The 21,919-nt window shown below is 23.4% G+C and overlaps 3 protein-coding genes and 1 long non-coding RNA gene across 13 annotated transcripts in view; 3 read left to right on the top strand and 1 right to left on the bottom strand.

Moving 5' to 3' along the window:
• Positions 1 to 2,701, bottom strand: part of LOC147657369 (uncharacterized) — a 42,209-nt gene extending 39,508 nt beyond the window's left edge. Inside the window, exons 1-2 of the long non-coding RNA XR_015292554.1 lie at positions 1,699 to 2,701; positions 1,310 to 1,396 (exon numbers count right to left, since the gene is read on the bottom strand). This is a non-coding gene — a long non-coding RNA (uncharacterized LOC147657369). The remainder of the gene's footprint in view (positions 1 to 1,309; positions 1,397 to 1,698) is intronic.
• An 854-nt stretch (positions 2,702 to 3,555) lies between these two features.
• Positions 3,556 to 6,413, top strand: LOC100868451 (uncharacterized). Its single transcript, XM_003692897.4, has 3 exons — positions 3,556 to 4,663; positions 4,752 to 5,197; positions 5,272 to 6,413. Exons 1-3 carry the CDS (start codon positions 4,468 to 4,470, stop codon positions 5,455 to 5,457), a joined length of 828 nt encoding a protein of 275 aa, XP_003692945.1. The 5' UTR covers positions 3,556 to 4,467; the 3' UTR covers positions 5,458 to 6,413.
• Positions 6,414 to 7,546: 1,133 nt separating this feature from the next.
• LOC147657368 (ras-related protein Rab-8A-like) lies at positions 7,547 to 14,959 on the top strand. The gene is made up of 5 exons (XM_086910072.1): positions 7,547 to 8,325; positions 9,179 to 9,239; positions 10,194 to 10,332; positions 10,464 to 10,667; positions 11,182 to 14,959. The coding sequence occupies exons 1-5, from the start codon at positions 8,202 to 8,204 to the stop codon at positions 11,308 to 11,310; spliced, it is 657 nt and encodes a 218-aa protein (XP_086766198.1). The 5' UTR covers positions 7,547 to 8,201; the 3' UTR covers positions 11,311 to 14,959.
• A 1,855-nt stretch (positions 14,960 to 16,814) lies between these two features.
• LOC100868325 (uncharacterized) lies at positions 16,815 to 21,185 on the top strand. Of its 10 annotated transcripts, none has more exons than XM_086910069.1 (11): positions 17,255 to 17,392; positions 17,744 to 17,953; positions 18,105 to 18,225; positions 18,385 to 18,530; positions 18,629 to 18,658; positions 18,773 to 18,833; positions 18,970 to 19,265; positions 19,376 to 19,477; positions 19,639 to 19,736; positions 19,939 to 20,128; positions 20,508 to 21,185. In XM_086910069.1, the coding sequence occupies exons 2-11, from the start codon at positions 17,795 to 17,797 to the stop codon at positions 20,610 to 20,612; spliced, it is 1,308 nt and encodes a 435-aa protein (XP_086766195.1). In that variant the 5' UTR covers positions 17,255 to 17,392; positions 17,744 to 17,794; the 3' UTR covers positions 20,613 to 21,185. The 10 variants fall into 10 exon arrangements, with proteins under 10 accessions (XP_086766190.1, XP_086766186.1, XP_086766193.1 ...); XM_086910068.1 differs by having other exon boundaries at positions 17,263 to 17,473; XM_086910064.1 differs by having other exon boundaries at positions 16,815 to 17,392; positions 18,105 to 18,530.
• Positions 21,186 to 21,919: the final 734 nt, after the last annotated feature.

Here is a 21,919-nt window from a genome sequence, read left to right as displayed (position 1 = left end):
AAATTTTATTTCATAGAAAATCGATATTATCAAGGGAAAATCACGATATCTCACGTAAATTCAAACTATAATTTATTTGTTGCACCAAATAATTAAAATTTGTCCATATTATGATAACTGTATCATAAATCGAAATATATCGGTCAGATATAAAAAAAATAGTATTATTAGTATTATTACATCATCATTACCACTATTATATTACTATTACCACTATTACTATTATTATTATATGTTACTAAACAAGCATAATAAATAATTTCTCATTTTTAGAATCAAAAGATGAGAAACCATTTGTTGCAACCCTCTTCGCGACAATTTGTCAAGCCCTCTTCATTTTTTTCCTTCGAGTGCATTGTCCGCTAAAACTCAAATCTAGATTCGAGATTTTCTCGCAAAAAAAAAAAAAAAAATCGCCAAAACCAATTGCATGTGATTTTAATAATTATTGTTCATATATACATACAGAATCTCAGCACAATTCTAAAAATTCCAAAAAATGAGTCTGAGTTTCATCTAAACTTCACTCTCGATTCTTCGAATTTTATTTCCAGAAGAAACAGCAGAAGTCGCAAAAATGCGCTTATCTACCAATTAGTACCAACCTGCTCCTATCTGTTTATGATATATACACAGATATATACACATCAGAAAGTATACTGCCTGTCCTATCTAATTTTACATGATGCATTTAAAAACTGACAAAAAAAAAAATACATTAACATATTTACTCCATGGTTTTCACACGTTACTCCAAAAGTGCAAAAAGCTTGGAGGAACGACTTGGATCATCTCCGATAGCCGAAAGGCATATTAAAGTTTACGTTTATGTTTTCCTAAAATCGATTGACTAGCGATCATTGCGCAAATCATGCTAACAGTTGTATCTTAAATTATCTAAACTAATTATCAACATTCGTGATAGCAAGAATTCATATATTCATATTCATTTTTTAAAAAAATGAAATTATATATGAGATAAATGATATAAAATTTGATATTATTACTTAATTTAATAATAAAAAGAATAATAATAAAAATCTAATATTTGTAAATTGTAATTGAATTAATAATTGTGAATTAAATTTATAATCGAAATGGAATTCCATTTGAAGTTAACTATACATATATATAATATGGAAAAATATTTCTTGTACGATATACAATTATGACCTGTCATTGAGAAATTATTATAAACTTATCAACTATAATTATATGCTTATCGCCTCTCTCTTATTCAAGTAGAACACGTACCTGGACACGTGAGAGAGATTTTGACAATGGGAAGGTTATACAATGTTATACATACCTGAAAATCCTAACCTAAAAAAATCGTTATGGTATTCATATTGAAATCTTTCCCTTCTTTCCATCATTCCAGCAATCAATTAGTAATCTGAATAAAAAAAAATCAAGATTTCCAAATAAATATATGAATATAGAATTAATAAATTATAATATAAAATAATAATCAAGCACAATTCTTATAAATAAATTGTAAAAAAAATACTATAATGAATTAATATTAAAAATAGATAAAAAATTTTAAAAATAATAACATGAAATAATAGAATAATTTAAGAATCAAAAAGGATTTTTAATTATAATAAGAAACACATATTGATTGAATGTTAGCATACAAACAATAAATTATAAGTTATTACGATTTAATTACATATAATATTACATAGCACATACCTTAAGAAAAAATGACGCATTTAAACTTAACGTAATCTTAAAATAAACTTATGATTATCGATAATACAATGACATCTCGCGCCACAATTTCGATTATCGAATCATAAATTAGCAAGAACATCAAATCGAAACATGTCAAACATGACATGCTGCAAACTTCCAATTTCTTGAAAACGTTGATAAGAAATATTTTCAGCCTTGAACATAAGAAGGCGAAAAAAAGATAAAAATATAAATTAATATTAAAATTTAAAAACAAAATATCATATATCATATCATTGATATAATGTAATTTGATGAAATAAATTTATTTACGATAAAATATATATGTTTATATATAATTTCATATTATATTTTATATATGAATAAAAAGACAATAGAAATCTATTTTAAATACGTCTATTTTTGTGAAAAAAAAGAAAATATTTAAAATATCGAAAATCGTTGGTTACAAATTATTGTGGCGCATATAAATTATTATCCTTTCGAAATCATTCCAGCAATTAATTAATAATTTAGATAAATAAAAGTCAAAAAATCGTAAAATAAATATATAAAATTATACTTATTTATTATATATTAAATAAAGCAATAATTGAAATTCTGATTGAAAAGCTAATGTGATACAAGCTACCGGTAACCTCAACAATGAAATAGAAGATAAAAACATAAAGAAATTTAATTAATTTTATTATCACAATGTTTAATTATTTATTAAATAAATGGAATTAAACTATAAATTATCCTATAGGAATAGAAATAGAATTACTTAACTACATAACTCGAACAGATGATGCATTAATTTTTGATTTTCAATTTTAAAAGTAATTTCAAAAGAATCTCACGCATATAGATTCACACATTCACAGAATATTAATTATTAATTGTCTGCAACGACACGATTCTTTATTTACAAAAGTAGCGCGAAAAACTAAAATATTGTATAATATATTTATTATGAAATATGAAATTTAATATAAAAATAGAAGAATAAAGATAAAGTAAAAATTGATCGTTAACGCCATCTCTTGAATGATAAAAATATCTTTTTAAAAATAATTCAAGAATATGGCGCTGATCTTCAATTCTTACTCTTTATTATTATTTTTTAAAAGATATCTTTGACTCAAGAGATGGCGTTAATAATCAATTCTTATTCTATTTCTATCCTTTTTCTATTATTTGCTATTGAATTTTATTTGCGATACTTAGAGAATAGCGCTTCTATATTTTTGTTCTCTGTCTTTTTTCCTCTACTTGATTTTTTATGCTATTTGCTTGTATAAAATTTACGCACTCAAGAAACAGCTTTAATATTTAGTTAGTTGCATTGTTAATCTAAATAACTTTATTTATTATTATTTATTCATTTATTTATTATATATAATAAAAATAATTAAAAATTAACTTGTAATAACATATTTCAAATAATTATTATAATGAAGTATTTGATATATATCATATATTTACAAATATTTATTTAAAAAAAAGAATTAGAATTTAACATGTTAATTTTTAAATATTTTAAAAAAATATTCTTCACTATAAAACTTTAACTCTGTAAAAAAAAAAATGATGATAGTTTGATAACAATTTCAAATTGCTTTTTATTTAAAAAAAGAAAATTAGTATGCTTTTTTTTAAAAAAAAATAAGAAATAGAAGCAATCTTATTATATCTAAAATGTTCTTATCTTAGATCTTTTTTCTATCAGAATTAATATTCAGATTTAAGATTTGTATTTAAATTTTAAGAGTTTCTGAAATTTGTATTATAATTATTCAATGAACCTAATAACCTTCAGTAAATTGGAATTATTTAAGTCTTCAAGTACATGTTTCTATAGGAACAGAATTTGCACATGCGTGGAAAATAGTATCGGAGGGGCAAAGCCCTCCCGTCTAATAAGACCGATAAAAAGTAAGAATGGAAATATTATTTTATAGTTGTCATTGAATATATTTGTGCCAATTTTGATATTTTTTACGTAGTGTCATGTGAATATAAAGGTAGAGTCTTAATGAAATATAAAATGCGACGTTCGAAGTGCTACAAATATCTAATCAAAAATTAATTTATATGACATGTTTTACTTTAAAATATAATATTATAAACAAGTGATAAAAATTCGAATATTATGTGATTTACATAAATACCAACAAGACTGATTATGAAATCAAATATATCGACTGAAAGCTATGCCAATTTATAAAATTATTTCATTATTAAACGAAAAAAAAAATCTTCATTAAATTAACAGTATTATGAATATATTATTATATTTATAACTAGTCTAATTGCTGTTAATTTCGTTTAATTGCTGCTACTTTTATAAGAAAAATTAATAAATATAAATGAATGAAATTAATATTGCAGCATATGATCTATAAATAATGCATACAATTTATAGAATCATCCTATAATTGGATAAAGGAAAGTATTTATATATACTTCATTATGTAAAAGATTAAGAAATTTATAATTTTAGAATAGAATTCTATTAATGAAATATATTATGATAAACAGTGCCAGATTATAATATAATTTTATTTCACTTCTACATATGCCAAAGAATTATTGCCAATTTTTTTATATTATTTCATGTCATAATAATTTTTAAAAAATTAAATTAAATAATGTAAATCTTATCTAATTTATTCATTTAATATCAATCATAAAGAAAAATTATTTAAATAATAAAATAATGGCAATTATAAATAAATATTATTTTATATAATTGAGTTTCAATGTGAATAAAAATTTACACATATGGGTTTCACAAAGATATTAAAACGCATGCTTTATGCAAATTTTGCATCATGCAGTTCTAAAACATTAGGAATACTAGCACCATTAACAATACCACCATTACATATTGCATTTTTGTATTATTTTTGGCAAGAATATTCAAGAGATGTAGATAAACAATATTGTTCTTGTTCATGTTGGGACACAGTATTTAAGGGTAAGTTAATCTTATTTTTATGATATAATTTAAAAAATTTTAAATTATTTTTAATTGGTTTTCAAAAAGAATTAATATATTATTACAGGATCATATGAATCTGGCATTGCTTCTTATAAACATATGTATTTTAATGCTACATCAAATACTTTAAAAATATGGATCACAATTGTAATTGGAGTTATCATTTTCTATGAAGTAGTGAAACATTTAACATGGCTGGCTTTTCATAATCGTCTTAGACTTTCTATGATGGTTCTTTTTTCAACTGCTATATTTTCACATTATTATACTTGGTGGGTTTATATGAATTATTGGAATGATGAGTTCTATTCTCAATGGTACCATCAATTGTTTTTTTCTGTCACTGAGTTGATGTCTACTTTTTTGGTTGTTCACTTGGCAAATAATAAAAATCCAGTAACTCATAGAAAAGCATTTGGTATAGCTGCAATAGCTATTTTACATATTGTAGCGGGTGGTTGGGATCAATTTGTTGCTAATGTTGTCAGAGGAGAAGGGTATGCCCATCAGGTAATATGAGAATATAATACATTACAGATTTAGTATTAATTAGTTTTAAATGATTAGTAATTTTTATATGATAGGTTGTACGTGATCTTGGATTTATGATCCCAGATATTCTCCATGTTGCTATTCCATTATGGGCAGTAAAATGGAAAAATATATATAATCTTCCTGGTTCTACCAAACGAGATCCAAGTATCAAAAGAGATCTAGCTTATATGTTAGGGATGATATGCATAGGATTATGCATTTGTGCCATATTATAACTTAGCTCTTATAATGCCTAAGAATAGTGTCTTAAAAATAAAATAATAATTTAATTTAACTTATTTTCTTATACAAATTTGTGAAAGATATATATCTATAGCTGAATTTTACTAAAAGATATATTCTATGTATCTTTATAATATTTTTTCATGGTGCTAATATTTATGCTAAAAGTAAATTTAGTTAGACAATTTAATTTAATAAGTTAAAAAAATAGGTTTCATTATTATCTTGTCAATTTTATATACTCAAAGAACTCATAATATTAGTAAAAAATTATTTTGTTAGTATTATTTAAAAATACCTGTAGAGTACAAGTTGTTTATTATAAAAAATATATCTTTTAAGTTGTTAATTTTTTTCCCTTTTTAAATAAATTCAAATTTATCTTACAACAAAATGCATATAAGAAAATAACAAAATAGATAAATATAAATAGAAAGATTGCAATTATCATTTATATCTTTTAAATATTAAAATAAACATATTTATAATTACTTTTTTTAAACGAATAATTAATTAATAACATTAATTAAATAATAATTTTTGATATCAAAATATAATGTATACTCAAAAAACGAACTATAGTTGCCTAAATATGAAATTATATATTTTGTTATTAAAGAATTGTTTTTAATATGTTTACAACAATATAAATCAATTTAATAATCAATTAATTAAATCAAAATAAATTCCCATAAATAGTATCGTAAATTTATCGTAAAATTATGTATTTATTTTTTGATATATATCTAATAATTAATTATACATAGTAATTATAGAAATTTAACGTAAAAATAAAATCATTTTTTCATTTTTAAAACATTTATCAATATATTTTTGTGATTATAGTTATTACTACCAAAAAACTGTATAACATGTTATGCGTGTGTATATCTTACATTTATTTAAAATATTGTACATTTGCGAATTGTAAAAAAAAAAAAAAAAATAACTACATATAAATTACACGAACAAGAAACATATCATATATAACGTTCGTAACGTTTCTTAAAAATAAAAGTATAAATATGTTAAAATTCTAAAGAGAAAATTATGAACGACAAGAATATATGAAGTAATTATTAAAGTCTTAAAGAGCAGTGCTCTTGATAATGAACATAAGGCTACAACAAAGTGCCTAAATGCAATGTGAATTATTTTCGTTACTATTGTTGACTCAATATTATATATGTGTGAATTAATTCTACAAATAGAAATAGCAGGATATTAAAAATTTTAACGGCACTAATAATGAAACAATTAATTTAAAAATTGTTTTATTACAAAATACGAAATACTAATAGTATTTATAAATTTATCGATTGTATAGATTGAAATCAAATATTGCAAATATAATATAAATATGTAATAATTTAATTTAATTTATTATATTCTGTTTTGTCATATATGTATTTCTAAAACAAACTAATATTTGAATCTATTCTAGAGCTTTTAATTTTAATATTCTCAATTAGTGATAAAATTATAAAAAAAAACGCAAATAGTGTTATCCTATTAAATATAACTTAATTTAAAATTTTATTTATTTATTTTTTTTTTTTTTAGTATCAATTGAGAGATTTATTAACTTAATTACAAATTTATTATTTTAGACTTTTCTCTCAATTATACAATTTAGAATATACATTGATTTTTTAAAACTTAAAAATAGTTTTTACTAAAAGTACAATAATTTATCAGTATTTACTTTTGGCATATCAAACATTTATGAAGATTGCTAATACAACACTTAACATTGAATGATATTTAGTTGATAATTTATATTATTTGTTTAAATGATCTTCAAGCATTGCTAAGATTCTAATTTATTTTATTTTTAATATATTCTATAAATCAATAGAGAATTTATATATTATATTTGAAAAATGTTATGAAAAATTGTAAAACTTAGTATTTTATTTGATGAAATTATGAATTATAAAACATATGTAAATAAAATAATATAAAAAAATGCTCTGTATTCTTTTTTATCATATTTTCCTTATTTATCATAGATAAATTTATGATATCATTGTTTTAAAAATCTAAATTCTTTGTTCACACTTATATACAAATAGATTATTTATTGTATTTTTATATAATATGAAATTACATATATGTGTGTATATATATATAATCATTAAAAACAATATTATTTTTTTCAATCATAACATAAGATTGCATTCTCTTATATCAATCTTCAATTTTATATTCCAGAATTACAAATATAACCACATACAAATTTTATATATTTTTATCTTTTAATACTTTTAATGTTTTCGAAAAAATAAATTTAGAAATTCCAAAAAATAACAAGTATAATTTTAAGAAAAAATTTTTTTTAATCTTGTATTATAATAAATTATCTTTTTATAATAAAGTAAAGAAACAGTCAAAAATTGGATAAAAACAAGTTTCACAGAACAAAAATTTAAATTTCATATACAAATAGACATACAATATTTTATACAGTAAACTATCGATTGTACTTTGCATTGCACTTTTTCATTGCATATTTTTTTTTTCTTTTTTTTTTTATTTTTTTTTTTTTTTTCTTTTGCGTCGAATGTTGTCGCGCATGATCGATGAAAAGTTGCAATTGTGAGAGCAGCTTTAGCGGCGCGTAGAAAGGCGCAGGCTTCGCGAATCGATCCTCCACCCCCAAAGTATCCAAAGAACAACCGCCGGCCGACGACTCTCTTGTCAACCCAACAACAGTTCAAAAGCTCTGAAAGCAAACATGGCGCTGGATTTCGCAGCCACTTACAAGGTTTTGGTGTTGGGTGACTCGAACGTTGGGAAAACTTGTATCGTGCACCGTTATTGTGACGAACGTTACTACGATACTTACATATCAACGATAGGTGAGACGCATCGTTGAAATCCTCGAATATTGCGTTTCGTATTCGATATATTGACAGTTAAAAATTAATAAGCTGATGGATCGTTGTAAATAATTGTTTACAACGATTTTATAGAATAATCGCTATTGATTAAATCGCATTGATACAATTGACGATAATGTTCGTCGAGAATTGAAATAATTTTAATTAAGAAAAAAAGGATCGTGACGAATTGTGCCATTGATGTTATTTCGATCCTTCAGCTGTAACTTGTTGACAAGCATATATTGTTGTTTTAGATACAATCTTGTTACCGAAAATTACTATTGTGTTCATTGGTTAGATTCACTAAATGTATATCTTTGTTATACGAATGTCTGATGATGTTTTGTTTCATGATATTCTTTTTCCTCAAATTTTATGTTCTATCGAAAACACAATGCAACACTAATTCATGTATATGTATATATATTTGAATGTAAGACAAGAAGTCACAAGTGAAATAATTTTAATTGAAAAAAATTATTACCATATGGTGATGTTTTGAAGAAATATCTGTTTAACGTCATCGATCAGCTGATTGCAGGGAAATTTTCTCTCGATAGAAATCTTACATATAATTTCAATAATATTCCTTATTTGTACAATAGAATTAAATTCATTGAATTGTTAAAATATGTGATATTAAATTTTTAAAGTTTATTCTTTTTATTTTTATTGTTAAAAACGCGAAATCTTATAAATTTTGTTTTTATCATTATGTTATTTCTATTATGCGTAAATAGTTTTATATACGTAATGTTTAATTAATAAACGTTACATATTTATTGAAAAAAAAGTTGTTTTGTGATTTTTAAGAATAATGAATCAACAGGTATCGATTTCAAACAAAAAATAATTAACCTGGATGGAACACCAATTAAGCTTCAAATTTGGTGAGTTTTGTATTTTTATATTTCATTTATTATATAAATATGAAATAGAATTTCGTGTAAATATTTATATTTTTATAATTACAAATATATAAAATATTTTGAAATAATTTAATTTTCTATTAATATAATCGATTATAACTTTTAATTAATTTAGAAAGTATATAAATTTATAGATTTATGATTTTTTTATATTATATTTTCAATTCTTCTTACAAATGAATCTTAAATTCTTACATCAAATTATTTTCAATCTAAACGTTTGCATTTTCATATTCTGTAAATAAGATACAAGTTTCTGTGTTAACTTTATTATAAAATGAAAGTCTATGTATGAGTAATTATTATGAATAATTATTAGCTATGGTATTATATATTAACGTGAAAATATTCTATTTATTGTAACTATAGTTATAACATTTAAATATTAAAAAAATCCATTAATAAGAATAAATAAAATTCTATTATTTTACAAAGTAATTAAATGTTATTATAGTGCAAGTATTTTTATTTAAATATAACTCACAATTTTCCAATATACGTTGTTATCTCTTTAAAATATCTGACATGATGATAAATATAGAGATATCATTGCAATCAATTTTGCAAATCGAAAAAATGGAAAATCCAACAAGTTGTCTTCAATATATATTTCTATCGGTATATTATCTATATATTATCTATATATTATCTACATATATATTTTGTAATATGAATGCATTAATATCTAACTATTTAATATGAATCAATTAAAAATATTTATTTTCAAGGATTACAAGTTCAAACGGTATAATTAATTGGTGACATTGATATAAATATATCAAATACAGTAACTATATTTGATAAAATAATAATAATAATAATAATAATAAATTTACTGCCAAATACAATCATTGCATATATTAACTTGATATATAATTAATTGTACTATTATTAATATATTATCGACTTCTTAAGGGACACTGCTGGTCAAGAGCGATTTAGAGCGCTAACAACAGCTTATTATCGTGGTGCTATGGGTATCCTTCTGATGTACGACGTCACTAGTTTAGAAAGTTTCAATCATTTATCCTACTGGCTACGAAATATTCAAGAAGTAAGAATACGAGATAATATTTCGTTTAATAAATTTATTCTTAAAATAAATTCCATAAAAATAAAGAAATGAAAGCGTAAATTCCCGAATTTCGATTGAACAAAAATTCTTTGTTCTTTTTTTCTTTGCAGAATGCTTCTCCGGATGTCGTGAAAGTAGTGGCGGCAAACAAATGTGACGTTACTACAAATAGGGCTGTTGATGCAGAAAGGGGGCAGAAAATAGCTGAAAGTTTTGACATGCCTTTCTTCGAAGTATCTTGTAAAGAGAACATAAACATTGAAGAAGCTTTTCTCACTTTAGCTAGAAGAATACGAGAACAACGAGGACGCCGGGTATCGTTATCTTTCTTAAATACATACATATATCTCTTATCGTACATGCGAAATATATTCGATTGTAATTTTTAAAACGAATTAACATGTTTTACGTCGTGTGGTTTATCGATGATTCATAAAAAATGATTAGAAAATCTTATCTCGTCGGGTAAATATTAAGAAACATTATTTGTTGTTTAAATGACAAACATTTTTTTTTTATACACGTAGCCACTCTTCAATTCTAATGTTCGAGATATCAAAAAAATATTTTTTAAATTGTATATCGTATTTCGAAGTTTATAAATACTAAAAAAAATGGATAGTAAATCAATTTTTAAAACTGAATTTCTATATTTTTATGTAAAATGATAAAAAAAATTAATGATTAATTTATCAAAATCAATATGATCAAAATAAATGCTTATTGATTATAAAAACAAAATTAAATTAAATTAACTTAAATTAACTTCTTTACTTGATTTTTTGACACTTAAATTGTTAAAATCAATCATGTAATTTTTTATTTCAGGCTAGTTTGTTCGATGCTTCAGAAAGGGAAGGAGCCAACAATATTGTTATGAAACAATCACCGTCTCACGTCTCAGTCTCAGTCTCTGTTCCCCCCGGTGAATCTTGGAGATGCACAAATGCATGTTAGTTTCTATAATTATGAGAATTGAGACGTGCTTCGACTATTAGTAAATACGAAGTATTCATTGCGGACAAGATTTTTCGTGATTGCGCACAAGAAAAAATAAGCAAGGAGAAAAGTGCGTCATTTCTATATGTAAATATGGGGTAAACTCTGGTAAGTTGATGATAATTTTAGGATTTTTCTACAACAATTCCTAATAACCGAATAATAGATTAACAAATATTTATTAAATATATTTAATTTTAAAAAATGTAATATTAAATTATATTCCTGATTTAATCATTTATTATATTATTATTATGTTACATAGATATTATTATTAAGTTATAAATTTATATTTAAGTTTATATTTATTACTATATATTTATATTATTATTAGTTGTTTTCAGAATCACTTGGATATCCTTGGATTTAGATATCATACGTAAAACTAATTTTAATATTTAACATTTCTAGCATAGATAATGAATGTAAATTACATTCAATACATTTTAAATCATTTTTCCTTTTATATCTTTATAATATTTATAATATTTATAGTATGTATAGCTTTTTTTACATGAGCTGTTCCTCAAAACGTTCCTCGATCTATTTTACTTTTCCCTTAAATTTTTTTAGATAATTGGATATTTAAAAAATTGTTTCAAGAAATAAAGAAATTTCATTCAATAATTAATAATTTTGTGATAATTAAATATTTAATTATGAACAAACTCTAACACCAAAACTTATTAATTACCGAAGTGTTATAAGCAGAAATATTAGTAATTTGTGTTTTTTTTCAATAAAATAATTTAAACATCAATAATAAACAAAATTTATATTAATTTAAATTAATATTAAATAATATATTAAGTTAAATTAATTATTTTCATTTTAATTTATTTGAAAATTACATCGAGACTGATTGAAGTGATCGAAAGACATATTTATAGCATACGATAATTAAGGATCACTAATTAAATGCTTCAAATAAATAATAATAAATTAGTTACTATGTATATAAAACGATTTTTAAATTTTAACTTCGTATCAGAGATAAGTGAAAAAATATCGTGAATTAAGCAGAGTTTACCCTATATATGTACAATGCGAATGAATTTGGGAAGTATTATAAATGGCATCTAGGAGAGACAAGGGTAGAAAAAATAAATATTACATGTCTACGATATAACATGACACTCATCACGAATATTCCAAGAAACATTGCAAATATTGTCGTGAATTTTGCACCTTCGTTCTCTAATGATTTTCAATCGACGAATCCTACCACGTTTGCGTGTCAACGTACGATTATTACACGACATTAACAAGTAGAGCAATGCAAATCGTATATACATAACAACAAGCACAATTATATTATATATGCTAAGTATTATTGCTGAAGAAAGAGACTTGTACTTTACATGAACGTATGCTCTGACGTTTTGACAATTTCAATGTGATGTACTAACAAGCTGAAATTTCATTTTTAACATTAATCGAAACAGCTACAAATTAACTTTAATATTATACGATAGATGTCTATTTACAATTGCAATGAAGCAATGAAGTAATTTCGAGTTATACTATTTGCACATACACGATCAACACCTGACGTGATTCACTATTGTAAATCGTCGGGAATAATAACTTGAAAGTGATAAATATTAAAATTACGTATGACTGTTTAGATAAAAAGAAAATAATATTCTGGCGATATTCCATGGGTTATTATCGTTCCTTACGAAAAGAAACGTGAAAAACTTCAAATAAGCTTTGTAATAATTATTAATAATATGAAAATTAAAGAGGCTGAAGCACATTAATAAATTTACGATAGATGTATAACATTCGTAACCAGCGAAATACGGTGCAACTGTACAAGAAACATTTTATAAAATTTTAAACTCGATCGTATTATAAAATATATCATGTTACAATTTGCTTGTTAGCAATAATTTTGCTACACAATTTTTACTCGTAAATTTCATTTAAATTAATCGCTAATCCTTCATGAAATAATCGTTCAATTTCGAAGTTCAAGCATGTTTTTCATGGCAGTGAAAATACATAAATAGCCAGTTAAATTCAATGCGGAAAAATTATTTTACATTAATTTACATAAATATACGCAGCGATCGAATAACACGAGCAGTACAAACATTTAGATAAACTCACTTAACGTTCATATAAGGCCTAAAAAAAATAGATATTGATGTTGATATACAGCATCTTTCTGTTGCTTCGAATATGTAATCTCATTCACATAAGAAGCACTTAAGCGCAATCATAATTGCCATCATAATATTTACGGCACACGTGCAAGAAGATAAACACACTACCATTATTAACGGAGGACCATCGCTTTTCCACTGTCGGAGAAGCATGCGTGATTTCAATTGCATCGAGATCTGTTGATGTACAGATATAATGTAGCCTATATTATATAGTTAGTTTAATTCACTGTAGTGATGAACAATGTTTAATACGATTAATGATTAAGATTAAAATATTTGATTATCGTAATTAAAGGAAATTTGATCCAATCAATATATAATTACTATTATGATTAAATTATTATTAAGCATTTAATTTAAAGCATTTAGCAATTACATAATGCCAATTTAAATAATAATTAATTAATAAAATTCTCTTCATCGTAAAATTATTATTATATATTGAATCTAATATCAAATTTAAAATAAATTTAATTAAGAAGAAGAAATTATTAAATTGACTGAATTGATTTATTTAGAATGTACTATATTTATTAATTATCATAATTGTCGAAATTAATAGCACTTGTTTCTATGATTGATTAAATATTTGCACTATATAATACAAAGTTTATCTGTACGTCAATGAAATCACATGCAAAATCACGCGATATCGATTTTTGATTAATGCGCTTTGATAATCATTATGAAAACACCTGACGGATTTAATTGTAGAGTTAACAATTAAAATAATATATGAAAAGATACCAAAAAGTCAGGTATACCATCGCTTTATTCGAACATGCGAATGCATTTTTGATCGTAGTTGATCGTTTTTGTTCGCATGCAAACAATGATGAGAAGGAATAATGCTGGATAATATTAAATACGATTCGTTTGAGACCAGAATTGTATTATTATGCGATATAGTAAAGATATTCGTATATATAAAAAATAGAATTATATAATATATTTTAGAGTGATGCATTGATTCAATACTAATCACTGACTGCAAGTATCGCACAATACTTCTGTAGTTAAATAGATATATACGGTCATTGCTTGATGTAAGACCAATATATTCCTCCTCTTCGTTTATGCTGACAAGAACGAAATAAAGCCTTCATTATAACCATCAATGATTAAAGGAAGAGAGAATAAAAGAAAGAAATTATGAGAGAAAAGGGATATAGCAAAAGATAGAAAGAGATGAAAATTTAAGGTTTTAAAATTTAATTATAAGTACGTTATTTTATGGATAAATAATCGAAAGAAATAACGCGTCTTAGACTGTCACAAATTCCTATGTTAATGAGAAATTTGTCGTGTATGTCGAAATTAATTTTCCTTATTGCATAAGCGATCAAGAATGTAAAGGAATTCTCATTATATATTATTGTTGAATTCGATCATGGACGAACGAATGATTAAATTAATGGTTTGGCTGTGTTTCATTTGTTCGATCTTTTGTAGAATATTATTTTATTATTTTTAAAGAAATTTGTTTTAATCAATCAAAAATCGTTACCTTTGTTATCCTTAAATTTTACCAATCATAAGATAAAATTTTAATTTTCTTAAAAATTATTTTATTAATCTTTTTTTTTTTTTACTTTTTTACGTTTCAATTTACTAAACTGATGTTATAATATTTTATTTCGACGCAGAATTTTAATTTAATTTCTATTTTAATAAAAAAAAATTCAATTATGTGCCTCTATTTAAAACTAACAAAGAAACAATGCACACACTGAAACAATTTGAAAGATTCATATTTCTAAAGTTACAATGTACATGAATATATTAATATTCATGATGATAAATTGTTCATAATTCTTAAAATTGATGCTATATTTAAATAACTAATAAACTATATAAGAATTGAATTTTTTAAGGTTAACTATGATAGTTTGAAGAAAATCATAAGAAACTATATGTATTCTTTTTTTTAGTAGCTTATAATATCAATACACCTTATAAAAAAATAAAAAAATAAAAAAAGAGAAACTCACACAGTTAGGTAATAAAATATATCTATCTTACAAGATTCCTTTCAAGTTTTTAATTTTTAATGTTTGTCATTTTAATTGATTTTCTTTTCGTTTTGTTCTTATATATTAAAAATGATAAAGAAAAAAGAAATTGTACTTATGTACTTATGTACTTATGTATAAACACAAAATATGATAGATATTTGATTTTTGAAATCACCTTAATTAATAAACTAAAAGTTAACCTGGCTAGTGAAAATTAATACGAAACGAAACGAAAATATCTTATTCGCATCGTAAAATAAATTTATAGATAATAATCTATTCTCAAAAGAAATTATCAGGTAAGTAAATTAACCTATATATATGATATATAAATGCAAAATTAATAAATCTTCTTGCAAATCCTAGACTCAATACAATTTGTAATATAATGTTGCAATTTTATATTTATAATGATATTACGATATTATTATATTGAGCACGTACATTTTTAATGCAGTTCGCATCTATTTAGCAAAATTTCATATTTATGGATTGCATTATTGAAAATGTTAGATTGTTAAATATAAAATGACCGATTATATGTAAGATTATTGAGAATTTATATGAGAATTGATAATATTCATTAAATCGTATGATGTAAAGTCACATAATGACATTTCATTTATATGGTCTTTTATGTTTAATTCATTTTCAATTGTATTTCGTTTATACTGCAAATATTTAATAAACTGCGCAAATTTTACTTATATATTTTTTAATCAATTGATTTAATCAATTTTATTAGTAAGATAGTCAATTATTTACAATTCTCATACGATAGTGATGATAACACAATGTTTATTTGAATCTTATCAAGCTCAAAGTAATGCAAATTATGACGTACATATATAATCATAGGATTCATATAATGATTTTTTTTACATAATATGTTAAAAAATATAATAAAATAATAAATATAATTTAATTATAAAACTAACAGCTTTTTTTATCATTAAACATATATAATATATATTAATGATATATTACATATTATATTAATAATATAAGAATATTCTACACATTTTGCTTGAACAATTTGATGGATAGCTATAAATATAATATATTTTGAGTTTGTAATATCTGTTTAATTCGGCTATAAATAAAATATATATTTTTTATTAATAATAAGAAATTTTCTTAATTATCATTATCAAATATTATATTTAATATTTCGTTATAACATTAATTATTAAAGAATTTAATTAAAATCAGATTTTTATATCAGATATATCAGATAATGTTACTATGAAATATTTTATAAATTGACCTCATTAAGAATTACTCAAAACGTTAGGTATACAGAAAACTTTGTATGCTCTGCGCATATTCTATACGTGAGAGTCTTTATTATAGGAGGTACTCGATAAGTATGAATCAACCGCTTGAAATTAAACAAATAAGTCATAACTAGAAGAACGTTTTTCTTAAAATACATATAAATGTTTGATACTAACTGTGATAAATATCGGTAGGTAACCTACATCTTTCAAAACTATGTATGTCATAATTATCAATGATAATTACATATAAAGTAATAATCATAATTCAATTAACAATATCTTTTGTGAATTATTAACGTGTTCGTATAATCTTGAACATCTCATAAAATAATATTCATTGATGAACTTCACATATATAGTAAAAATGAATCATGAATTGTTTGGCGCGTTCTTTGAGTCAGCGATAGGTTAGCATGCGCACCTTATTGCATCTTGAAGTTCACTTAAGCTTGGAGTCCAAGATGGCCGCGATGACAGATGTATCGAGCTGTTAACCGAATATGGGATACGCCTAAATTTTCAGTTTACAACGTCATATCTCTTAGATATTATAATAAAATGAGTATAATAAGTACGTGTAGTGACATGAAAGGTGGAGGATGCATGAGGAACAAATGACTTTTATAAACGCGCAATTTGTCTTAACTCATACGTATGTTACATTCTGTGTTCAATCTGTTTTTTCGCGAAGAATAATTTGTTCGTTTATAATACGAACTTATTACAAAGAAAACGATTAAAAATTTTATTCTGAACTGTCTACGTAAATAAATTAATCTATCAAATTTTTATTCGAAAAAAGTGACTTTATTTAAAATCTTTGTGTTGTCATTTATTCATCATATACGTGCTCAATTTATATATGATATATAAATTATAATTATTTTAAATGTTTCCAATATAAATTATATATTTTTTACAGATACGAGGTTGTGATATTCATGTGTTAAAAAGTTACTGTTAATATAAAAATATGGAGGCAATTGTAGAATATAATTATGAAGCACAAGAACCTGATGAATTAACTTTGAAAAAGGGAGATATTATTACAGAAATTAAAGTGATGTTAGGTGGTTGGTGGGAAGGTACTTTAAGAGATAAACGTGGCATGTTTCCTGATAACTTTGTCAAAGTATGTAATTTTTTTATGTATTTAATTTTCTTTCAATATTATAATTATGATATCAATATAACACATAAAAAATAAAATTTATTTAAATATTCAATATAAAACAAATATTTAAAGTTTATATATATTAAATAATAGTTACATTCAAATTTAGGTATTAGAACCTATTTCAAGTGGAACAGTTGGAAGCACAGGAAGTGGAATAAGTGAAGGAGCTGCTAATGCCAAATCTGAAGATATTTCCTTAAAAAATGGAGGATCTAGAAGACGATTTTGTAAAGTTCTTTTTAGTTATGAACCTTGTAATAAAGATGAATTAACTTTAGTACCACAAGATTCTATAGAATTTTTGGGTGAAATAGAAGAGGGATGGTGGAGAGGTAGGCTTAAAGGTAGAGTGGGTGTCTTTCCTTCAAATTTTGTATCTCCTCCAGTTTATGAAGAATCTGACAAACACAAAGATCAAGAGAGTAAAAAATTGTGCAAAGTACTTTTTCCTTATGAAGCTGTTAATGTTGATGAATTAACTTTAAATGAAGGAGATATAATAACTCTTCTATCTACAAATGCCTCTGATAAGGTACAATTATTTAAATAGAGTAATATTATTTATACACATTTGTTATGAATTAAATTAAAAAATAAATATAATTATCATAAATGTAAAATTACTTGTAGGGTTGGTGGGTAGGAGAATTAAATGGTCAAGTAGGTTTATTTCCTGATAATTTTGTTGAAGTATTAAATGTTCTACCTGATCACCAAGATCATGAACAAAAACTTAAAGCTCCTATTAAGTCTATTTCAAAACATTCTCATCAGGTAAAGAAGAATGGAAAAACACACATTAAAAAAACTTTGGATGCAAAAGATGTACCTACAGGTATTTGATCTTTTGTTTTAACTATTTAAAATTATGAAAATTTTTGTTATGAAAATCATATGTAAGATGTTTATTTTTTTTTTAACTGGTGAGATTATTTTTACCATAGATATAATTAAAAAAACGATATCAACAGGTGCACCTTCTACAACATCAACTTCTTCAGGAATTGGAGGAAGTGGAGAAAGGAAAAATATAGGTGGATATTCAGCTACATCGAATTTAAAACGGCTTGTAGGTGATGCGGGAACTAATAATGGTAATGGAAATACAAATATAGCTTTGGGTGAAGAGTTAGATGGGGTAGAACGAGGAGAAGGAGCACCGCTTTCGCATTTAACAGCTTCTAGAGCTAAAGCACCCCACCGACGACCACCTTCTTCACAACGTTTAAGACGCCACACTGCCGGACCAACAATTACTACAACACCTGTTAGTGTTTTTGGCACTAGTTTAATATCTAATACATATATTAATCATCATCTAAAATATTTGTATTTCTTAAAATATATTATATATAATATATTATTTATATAATATAGGAAGATAGTTTAGCAAATGGTAATGCAGATACTATGTTAGAACAATTACGAGAAGAAGAACCTGAAGGATTAGCTGTAAAAGCAAGAAGAAGAGCTCCTTGGGTAATTTAATATATTTTATTTCTATATTTATCAATATTATATTTCTATATTTTTATCAATATATTAATTTTCATATAGATTTTATAATAATAATTATAATAATAGATATTATTTCTTTAATTATATAAACTCATAATTTTTTATACTACTTTTATTTCTAGGTAGAAGAATTGAAATTAAATCAATTGGAAAGGAGAAAAATTGTTTCAGTAGATCGAGTTGATAAATCTGAAGAAAAAAAAGAACGTCCTTGTTCACGGTAAAATAATAATCGTTAAAATTATTTTTTTTTTAAATTAATGTAAAAAATATATACAATATAATATGCAATATACAATATAAATAATATTACAATATTAAATAATACAATATGTAACATATAATATAAACAAACCAAACTTGAATATTTTAATAGATTTAGTAAATTTTTTAATTACTATATGTTTTTAATTTTAATCCAGAGTATTAACAACAACGAATGTCGCCGATTGTATTAATAAATTAGAAACAGAAAGCGAAGAAAGTAAACAAAAGGATAAAAGTCAAAATCAGAAATCTGATTCATCTTCACATCTTGAACAAATTTCAACTACTCCTGGAACGTCTCCTACTTATGTTCCATTTGCACTTTATAATCAATTGTTAGAAAGGGTAAGTGTATTAAAAATTGTTTAAAATTATTAACTAAACTAAAAACTATAAAATTATTAATACACTGCACTTCATACTATATGAATATTATATTACTTGCCTAAAGCAATTTATAACAATTATGAATTTGTTATTATGCGATATTATATATATATTATATTAAAATATTATTTATAATATTAAGTTGAACTATATAATTCTATTTTATCTTATTAGAAGTAATCTCCCATTAATAAGGGGGCAATCACTGGTGACTCTCATGACATTCAATATATTAACTAACTAAATTAAACTATTTATTATATGAATATATCAATTTATAATATTTTATATATTTTTTTAAAATATAGTTATTAATTAAATCAAATTATATGAATAGGTTGTTGCCTTAGAAGAGAAACAAGCAATGTTACAACAAACAATGGGACAGATTTTGGAACAATTTGTACCTGTTGCATCTTCATCAATCAACAGCCCAGATTAATCAACTCATAAATTTTGCAGTATGTTTTTTCCATATAAAATGCTGCTATTTTAATTTCATTTTCCATACAAACAGTATGGAAGAATAGTTTATAATTACTGTATAATTCTTATATTTATTCATTTTAGTAGCGGCATTTTTAATTTGTTTCGCTATTGTAGTAACAGTATTTATTTAATTTGACTAAACAAAATATTCCATATATCATTCCTAACTTAAAAAAATTTTTTTTTTACAATAATTTACTTTATTGTATTGTAAGTACTTTATTTAGTACTTTCATTTTATTTTTAGTAGCATTTAAATGTTTTTAAGATATATGTAATATACATTTTTCAAATTGTCCTATAATTATAAAAAATTATTAGTTCATTATTTAATTAAGGTAAACTTACAACATATTTTAGTAATGAATACCTGATATAAACATATATAGAGATTTATTTTAAAGCATTTCTATGTTTTAAAAATTAATATATCGTTCTGATATACATATTTCCTTAAATTACATCTCATAACTATAGAAGTATATTTGTACTTAAATTGCTAAATTACACAAACAAATAGAGACTATGCATTTTATATTTTTATTAAAAAGCTGCCTCGCATTATAACATAATAATAACTATTCTTAAGTTCATTGAATAACTTAAGTGCCAATATATTTAATTTTCTTTGCATAATTTTATAATTCTGTTATAAAAACGTTAACAGTATTGAGTTTCAAGAAATAATACATTAAAAAAGTATTGAATGTACTTATTAAAATGAAATAAGTTTAATATAATAGCTTGGAATGGTGCTACATAATAAATATTTGTGATACTTTATATCACGTATTATAATATGATTAAATGAGGCAGCAAACTATGAATAATAATTTTTATCCTAAATAAAAAAGTGAAAAAATACATTAAAACTCACTTTAAAAAATTACATATTAATAACTTTGTTCCATATAATCACGAAACTGTTGAATATTTCAAATCTTTTTATTTTTTTAAATGAACAAAATTTAACAAAAGTATAGAATGATATTATTAAAGATATATGAAATAAATACAAACGAAACAATATTTAATTTTTTACATCAATATTTGATGAAATATACTTAACTTTTCATCTAAAAAAGAAAAAAATAGCAAGCCAATTATAATCACATTATTTCAGATCATATGTTAGCTATGTGCGAAGAATATGTAAATATCTAATAATATAAATGAATTAAAGAAAACAATAAATTCCTATAGTAATTTGCAATTTAGCTGCTATATATATCAGCTTAAAAATTCTAGTCTGATACAAAC

This window comes from Apis florea, unplaced genomic scaffold (genome assembly GCF_048593485.1).
Source record: "Apis florea isolate Af1SG1 unplaced genomic scaffold, ASM4859348v1 contig_3170_pilon, whole genome shotgun sequence".
NCBI classification, from domain to species: Eukaryota; Metazoa; Arthropoda; class Insecta; order Hymenoptera; family Apidae; genus Apis; species Apis florea.
Note: the sequence above shows the minus strand (reverse complement) of the source record. Positions and strands in the feature narration are given on the sequence as shown.